Source organism: Hermetia illucens, chromosome 4 (assembly GCF_905115235.1).
Source record: "Hermetia illucens chromosome 4, iHerIll2.2.curated.20191125, whole genome shotgun sequence".
Taxonomy (NCBI): domain Eukaryota; kingdom Metazoa; phylum Arthropoda; class Insecta; order Diptera; family Stratiomyidae; genus Hermetia; species Hermetia illucens.
Window position 1 is genome coordinate 2,172,822 of NC_051852.1, and position 8,718 is coordinate 2,181,539.

Here is an 8,718-nt window from a genome sequence, read left to right on the forward strand (position 1 = left end):
TTTACTTGTTGGCTCCCTGGCAAGCAAATAATACAGTGACCTTGCCTCCTTTTGCAAGCGAGTTTATGCACTTGCAAACTTTTCAGCTTAAAGCCTTTAAGTAGTCACAACAACAACAGTCTGCTCTGAACGGGATTCACAAACGTGGGTAAGTTGCAGCGTGATCAAAGCATTATTCTTTATATAAACACATTTCAGTGGCTTTGTCGGTGGAGCGAATTAATTCCCATCGACGGTTATGGCTTCCAATTTCCGTTGCTGAATATTTGAGAGCGCTTCTCAAACTGTAACCAACATGAGGTATGCGTCTAGGAAAATGAGTCACACTTTCAATCTCCCACAATGGGCATTTGCGGCGGTGCAGTCGTTTTCAAGAAATTACGTCAGCTGTCATCTTGTGCACTGTCAAACGCTAAAGACGTTTCAAAAGTTCTGATTTTTCCGGTTTTTCATTGAAATTATCACCATGGCTGATCCCAAATTCGCAAATCTACCTGGCATTGTAAGTACCCAACGTGATGTGATTATTCGCTGCCCGGTTTGGTGTTCGCATGTACAAGAATTCACATTTACAGGCCTACGACCAGCCCGATGTCTACGAGACTCCAGACGTTCCGGAGCCCGAAACTTCCGATTACTATGAAGAGGAAGCAGAAAATGAGTCAATCGAGAAGCTGAACATAAATACGAAAGATTCATTTGGAAAATTCAAAGGCAAGTATTTGATTGGCAATGTGGACTTCTCTGATCGTTTGGGCAGAAAAGTCCGGAACGGCTACGACGCCTTTTCCTGTTATGAGTTGGCAGCCGAAGGCGAGAAAGAAACGCCCGTGGAAAAGTGCCGACGCCTTCAATGCGAAATGAACGAATTGATGCAGGAGATAACAACACTTCAAGCCGATAAACAAGTCTCACAGGAGGACAAGGAGTCATACGAAGCTGTGGCCACCATCGTCAACACCGCGAAGAAAGTCCTGGACAGTCTGCGCTTGGAGCAAGTTATTGGCAAGGAGGAAGTTTCCACTTCATCAGAGAAAGAAGTGAAGAATCTAATCACTCAGGTCGAGGAGTTCAAGAAAAGCGGCGTCCTAACACCGATCCCAGCCCGGCCTGCGGATTTGGAGTATTCCTCAAGAATGGCCACTTTGGAGCACCGGTTGCGTGAAATCGAAGCAACTGTCGGGGCGCAACCTGAGAAATTATCCCGGCTTTCATCCTCAACGGGGACCAGTAACCTTTTGGAAGCAGTGCAGCAGCTCAGCACAAAAGCTGCTCTTTTGCAACCCAACCAATTGGACTTGATCGAGGCCCGTCTCAACAATTTGGCGGCGAAAATGGATCAAATTGCCGAGAAGGCGAGCGGACCAAATCAAGACACTCAACGTGACCAGAAAATTGTAGAACTTCACGAAATAGCTAAGCGAACAGAGCCCATCACCCAAGTGCTTCCGGGGATTTTAGAAAGGATGCAAGCACTCGAATCTCTACATAAATACGGTAAATTTACTAAGAGCACTCCAGGCTGAGCATAATTAACAATTTTTTTATCCATTTCTAGCTACGAATTTCACGAAGGTTATAGCCGAATTAGAAGCAACTCAAAAGGCAATCGCGTCGGGAATTGCGAATAATAAGTCTTTGCTTCAAGGCGTACAGGAAGCGTTCGCACAAAATCTTGAGAATGTTAACAAGGAGGTGGCTAAGTTGGAGAAGCGAATCAGTGAGCTTTCGGCAGCGAAGAAGTGAGGAGTGGCCCCGTTCGTTAGGTGTTGGTATCACTATGCAACGCAACATTAAAGAAATTATTTAAATTTATATAAATCCAATGGAGAATTAATGTGATTTCTAAAAATAAATTATATACAATATTAACCAGAATTTCGGAATAATTTATTGGTAAAAATCGGAGATTGTTTTCAGTAACTCGACCTCGCAAATATTTCAGTAAGTTCGGCGGACCTTTAGTACCGAGAACTTCGCATTCCCTCTCCTCTCTCTTATCTTTAACTCCGAGGAATACTCGTTGCGGTCACCTCCTTAAAAAGTTGTGTTTCATTTGCTAACTGTAACCCCAAATACGATGGGGGCAAACAAAGTATGCAGGAGGAAGAATAAGATCCGGTCTTTCTATCTCCGTTGAAAAACTGTCACTTAAAAAGCTACAGCGCCCCGAAAGGAACTATTTGTCCTCTCTATCTGCACCCGCGTGTAACCACTCTGTAACCACCCGTTACAAATTGCGACGACGATTGCCTTATAATAAGCTTATCAATGAATAGGAAAATAGTCCCCATTCCTGAGTGGGTGCTGGGGCACTCTAACATCGCTGGTAATGAGGAGGCTGACAGACTGGCACGCCGAGAGTCTGGATCCACAATGGTGGGGCCAGAACCAACTTTTGGAGTCCAGCCATCCACTGTCAAGTCCACTCTGAAGAGTGAAATTGCAAGGGTTCACGAAGCCGAGTGGAGCAATTTGAACTATTGCCGGCAGACGAAAATCCTTGTAACAGAGCGGCATTTTTGGTATCCCTTAAGAAGTGAGACATGAAAACCCTAGTAGGGCTTCTAACGGGACATTGCTTCTTAAACTACCATATGGAAAAGATTGGGGTGGCGGTTTCGGCTATGTGTAGCCAATGTGAGGAGGAGGAAGACACGACCCTGCACTTTTTATGCAGCTGCCCAGCCTCCCGAGATCTCAGATGAAGACATCTTGGCAAGGTTTTCTTCAATGAAGAATCTGTACACTCTACCTCTGGAGAATGTTCTCAGATTTGCTAAAGCCTGTGAATGCCGTAGGCGGCAAGGCCATTCAATAGGCGATTTACGGGGATAGTGCAATGAGTCTAACAATGGCCTGAGTGCTCGGAGCTGCGGTTCCCCCCAGCAAACTAAACTAACTAAGCCTGTCCCCCCCTCTTCCCATTTGAAGCGCTATATTCTTTTAAGGAAGGTGACCGCCGCGATTTTTTAACGGAGCTTGACAGAGAGGACTTCCCGCCTCCCTCTTAATACCCTCCTCTGTCCATGCGAGGATGGACTTTAAAATTAAACCCTACCCTTTTGACAATAAAATTTTTCATCACCGCACATTTTAGAAAAGCTTCTTTTTTACGAAAAGTAAATCGGGCAAAGATGAGTGTTTATAATTGACGGCTCCGAGGAACTTCATTAACGCTGTGTTGGGCCGTTTTAATGCTAAAAACTTCTAAAATCCTGACTGTGAGAAGATAAAGGCAGTAGAATTTAGCTGACTCAGGTCTTCAGAGTTAGTCCGTAGTGTCTACAGAGAATAGCAGCTTCTCCAAGAGAGCCACTGATTTCTTTGAGCTCCACAGAGAATTGATTGCATGGCAATCACAATGAAAGTGCCTGAGGATCTCTTTTCGCTACTTCACCAATGCGAATTGTAGGGTATATCAAGTTTGTCGGTCCTCAATAAGCCGTAATTCTATACGATTTTGCGCGGGTCAAGCTCTTATGAATAGGTTTTGTGGTAGGAAGGCAATATCGTCCTTGACTTAGCGCAGGTCGTGAGGCTTCGCTATTTGAAGCCATCAATTGCCAAGTAGTGCGTCTAGATTGCACCTTTTACACTCACCAGCGGGAGGAACACTGCAGCCCTCGAAGGACTGTCAAAAGTGGAGCTCCGCCAGCCGTTGGCCCGTTCATTCCCCTCTTTGTTCCTATGCCCGCGAATCTAGAGGCTGGTGACGTGTGTCGTCTAGGCTATTCAATGCATGTCTGCAATACTAACCAGCCTGGACGATAAGGACTAAATGAAGGCTTGACTGTCGGTCAGAATAAGTGTTACGCAGGGTCACGAAGAGAAAGTTCGGGTCCTTGGTGAAAATTATGCTGGTCTCTTTGTTATTCCTTTAACTTCAGCTATTCCGTTTTATGTTCTTATTTCGGCCCTTTGAAAAAAAAATTAGGACCGAGGGAATTTCCCCTTCTTTTAGGACATCACCAACAAATATAATGCTCACCTTCTGAGTCATCATTCTAGCTTAGGTTATACTGTCGCTGTATGTTCATTATTCATATTAGTGAACCTAAATGTTAACAACATGGCTCCCAATGTTAATGAAAATTTAATTTCTCTTACAAGTTTGCCTTTACTTGAGTGCAATTCGACACTCTCAAGATGCTTGGTAACCACGTCGTATATGATATTCCACAATATTGGGTGCAGTACGCAGGCCTGAGGGATACTCGTGAAGATAATATACCTTTTGAGTGCCGGGGACCTCATTTCTTGACGAAGGTATTTTTGTAGATGTAAAAGACTACGCAGGGCTTCTTAACCATGTTCTACGTTTAATTTCCAATTAAATTTAGGAAACAGGATCACATTCATATATTTTACATTAGAAGAAAGTGCCAATTGTTGTCCATTTAGCCGCGATTGGTGGAATTTGCGTATCTTGTGGTGATAAATAGTATAAGCTCTGTTTTAACGAAAACAAGACGAAAATTATGACGCAAAAAAGAAAAATTACGTCCACCAGATAAAATATAACGATTGACGAATATAATTTGGAAAATGCTGATAACCTCATATACTTAGTTCTACGAAAGATGGAATGAAGGGCATGAAATAAAACACCAAATTTAGATCATAAACGGACCCTTCTACTCAGTCCTGTTTTTTAAAAGTAAGCTGCATACACAGGAAAGCAAAGTTTGGAGTATATGAAACGATCATGAGACATATGCTATGCTATGGATGTGGAAACTGGTGAATATCTTCGAGGGGAGGGGAGAAGGCGACCAGTGGCGTATTAGATACAGCCATTAGTCGCATCAAATATTTTTCGATTCTAAAGTTTCCAAAATAATCAAAATTCGGAAGCTGTAATGGGGCGTTCACGTTCAACCTTTATACGCCACTCGGATAGGTAAAAACTTATTGGAAGGGAGAATGGAAAGGCGGAAACTGATAGGAAAACCCTGAAAGCGCTGGGCAGATTCTGTTGACAAAGACAGGGCATCACTGCTCGAAATTTGAAATTGGAGGACGCAATCGATGAACCGAGATGACTGGAGGAAGGCAATCCTCAAGGTCAAGGCCCGAAATAGACTGTAGAGCTTCGACGACGAGCAAGGAAGTGTGGACTGGATCACTTTGCCAGCCATCTAAGGCTCAGTGCCACTATTGATACTGTTTCAACATATTAAGACTGAACTGAAAATTAACTCTGGAAAAGAATCTTGACTACTAACTTACAGTACTGGAAGTGAAATGTTTAGAAGATGTCATGAACATAAGGTCATAATAAGTAAACAAGATAATAAATAAGAAAATCATCTCACAAGAACTAGTAAATCCATAGTGTGCGCTCAAATCGCACAACATATCCAAACGAGAGAAAGATTTCCTTTCTTGGAAGACTCTTCATTTTATGATCCCACTTAAAAGCAAAAAATGGATTTTGGGGAGTCAGACTAACAACATCCAAGGGCAGAGCCTTATTTGAAGCAGGACGAGTAGAAAAGTGAAATTTTCATTCCAGTAACAAGCCTATATATTGGTCGACTGATGTGACAAAACAACTAATGATATTATTTTATACACAATGTACTGAGCTTTAGAAAGATACATCCTTATTAAAAATGAAAACATAATACTCGATCATTTCCCTTTTATGATGCTAGGCCTGGAAAGAATGGGGAAGAAATATCGCTTTTCCAGCGTCACAAATGGGAAACAAAGTGGGCAGTATTCAAGAAAACGGTTAAATATTTAGGTGTGTTATTTGGCACTAACCTCAGCTGGAAAAGACAAAAGAGAAGGAAAGGAAAGGCCCAATGCTGGATGCAGACAGATGTACTATATGTTGGAAAAAAATACCTACTTGCTACTGACAACAAATAAATTAATTAATAAATAGCTCACATGAACAGTTCTCGGGCTTCGTCAAGGAAACTAACTAGAAAGTTTTTCGAAACGAAAAGTTAAGCAGTAAAGCGTTTATTTCCCTCGTAAATTCCAAATGAGGGACTGCATGGGGGGCTACAAACACAGCTGGCTTTTAAGGTTACCAAAAATCGTAGTATTAGACTTTCGGTGTAGGGTTTCTTTTAAAAGTAGCCAAAAGAAAAAAAATCCCTAAACAGTTGAATTTGGTAACATCCGTGGTCACAGCAAGGCGGGTTATTAGTTTTCCCGTGAAATGCCCATGAAGGAAATATATTGAGGTTCTGGTGATAAACGAATTGGCGTTTTTTATTGAAGCCACGAATGTGATGAGTAGGATGAATGTGTTACGAACACATCACAGTAAAAAGTAATGTGATTTCGCCCCTTTTCACAAAACTGAGGCCAATGTGGACAACTGTATGTAATTAATTGGGCGATTGAGTAGGTTTTCAAAAAATATTGATACACTGTGCAGCATCAGACATTGCGGACAGCCTACAAGGTACAATTGATTCGAATAACAGACCAGTCCACACTTGAAGGCCAAATTTTAAAGTCTAGTGACGGACGCATATCACCCTAAAAATGCCAAGTCGATGGAAACAAGAAAGGCGGGTTGATACCTGTGCTTTTTCATGAATGTATCCTTGAATATGGTGCTCAGTAAATTTGACTGATGTAAAACGAATGATTCTGGTTCAAGACGACGTCCACAACAGGAACAGAATTAATATCAATACATTTTTTTGACGACCATTTGTGATATAACTGAAATATTTGTCAATAAAAAAATTACTGAAAGTTATTTGAAAAAAATAAGACTCGTTTTTTTTCTAGTCGTTAGTGATATTTATTAAGCTTGCAAATACCGATATTTCGGGAATCACTTGTTCCATTTGTAACAAGTCTTAGCACTGATGAAGGGAACAAATAATTCCCGAAATATCGGTATTTGCAAGCTAAACATCATTAGCGAATAGAGAACAACAACTCTTAATTTTTTCGAATAATTTAATCGCTAGAAACACCGCAGGATTGCACTTAGATACTCAAAGTTATTCATTATATGCACTTTAAAAAGGTCGTGAAAATGACCTGCTTCATGTCAGTGGGATTAGCCTCTAAAGGTGCTTGTAGGCAAAACAGAAAGGCTAACAAGCTACGACATAGCAGGAAACTTGTCCAATGCGTCTCGCGGATACGATCAATAAAGCGGAACCAACAGCGGATTTGCAACCACATTATAATACGATGTAAACTGTAGTATCAAGTAAAGGACAAGAAGATCGCTTGAGGTCTGGAACAAGTTGTATCTTAACTGCATCATTAATGTGGCTATCGATTGATTCCTTCAACCCAGAATGCCAGGGTTCGATTAGTTTATTGAACTTTCCTTAACCTAGGCTTCTCAGTGATCTGACCCTTTCGTCAAGTACTTGCTGTTTGACCTAAATCTCATTTCAAAGCTGATTTTGTTAGATTTTATCAGCAATGCAGACATAAGTATAAGGTCTACAAATAAGTTCTGTCGGTTTTCACAATAGATGGCGTAGCTTGTTTTTTATTCCATTAATCCACATTTCCAAACATTCATCGGAAAGCTACTGTCAATAGGCACAAACGTCAGTATAAATTATTTAATTGAAGTGTAAACAACAATACTTTTTTCATCAACGAAAATGGCCAAATTTTGTACCAAATATTGTGTTTTTGCGGGGAGTTCTACTTCATTATTTCAATAACCGAAAGTCATCGCATTTTGGTGGAAGTTTATGGTGACCATGCTCTATCTGAGCGAACGTGTCAGAGTTGGTTTGGACGGTTTAAAAGTGGCAATTTTGACTTGGAAGACGAAGAGCGCGCCGGACGGCTTGAAGAATTAGAGGCATTGCTCGACCAAGATCCATCGCAAACGCAGGAAGAACTTGGAAAAACACTTGGAGTCACTCAGCAAGCCATTTCCAACCGTTTAAAAGCAACGGGAATGATCCGAAAGGTCGGAAATTGGGTTTCGTATGAACTGAAGCCAAGAGACGTCGAACGCCGTTTTTTCACGTGCGAACAACTGCTCCAACGACAAGAAAGGAAGGGTTTTCTGCATCGAATAGTTACTGGCAATGAAAAGTGGATCCATTACGATAATCCCAAGCGTCGGGCAACGTGGGGATACCCCGGCCATGCCTCATCATCGACGGCCAAAGTGAATATTCATGGTGAGAAGATCATGCTGTGTATATAGTGGGACCAGCTGGGTGTGGTATACTATGAGCTGCTAAAACCGAACGAAACGGTCACGGCCAAACTCTACCGACGTCAAATAATGCGTTTGAGCCGTGAACTCAAGAAAAAATGGCCACAATACCAGCAAAGGCATGATAAAGTTATTTTGCAACATGACCATGCTCGTCCACATGTTGCACAGCCCGTTAAAACATATCTAGAAACGTTGAAATGGGAAGTCCTACCCCACCCGCCGTACTCTCCAGACATTGCTCCTTCTGATTACCATTTGTTCCGGTCGATGCAGCATGGCTTGGCTGACCAGCACTCCTCCAATTACGACGAACTCAAAAAATGACTCGATGAGTGGATAGCGGCCAAGCCGGCCAATTTTTGGCGCGATGGTATCTATGAATTGGCTGAAAGATGAAAGAAAGTTGTGGCTAGCGATGGGCAATACTTTGAACAATGAACGTATAAATAATTTTTCACAATAAAGCTTCAAATTTAAAGAAAAAACCGACAGAACTTATTTGTAGGCCTTATATATAAGTTTGTAGAATAAAAGACATA

At 41.7% G+C, this 8,718-nt stretch overlaps 1 protein-coding gene across 1 annotated transcript; it reads left to right on the forward strand.

Moving 5' to 3' along the window:
* The first annotated feature begins 344 nt into the window (after positions 1 to 344).
* LOC119655712 (dynactin subunit 2) lies at positions 345 to 1,878 on the forward strand. The gene is made up of 3 exons (XM_038061745.1): positions 345 to 502; positions 576 to 1,497; positions 1,559 to 1,878. The coding sequence occupies exons 1-3, from the start codon at positions 467 to 469 to the stop codon at positions 1,744 to 1,746; spliced, it is 1,146 nt and encodes a 381-aa protein (XP_037917673.1). The 5' UTR covers positions 345 to 466; the 3' UTR covers positions 1,747 to 1,878.
* Positions 1,879 to 8,718: the final 6,840 nt, after the last annotated feature.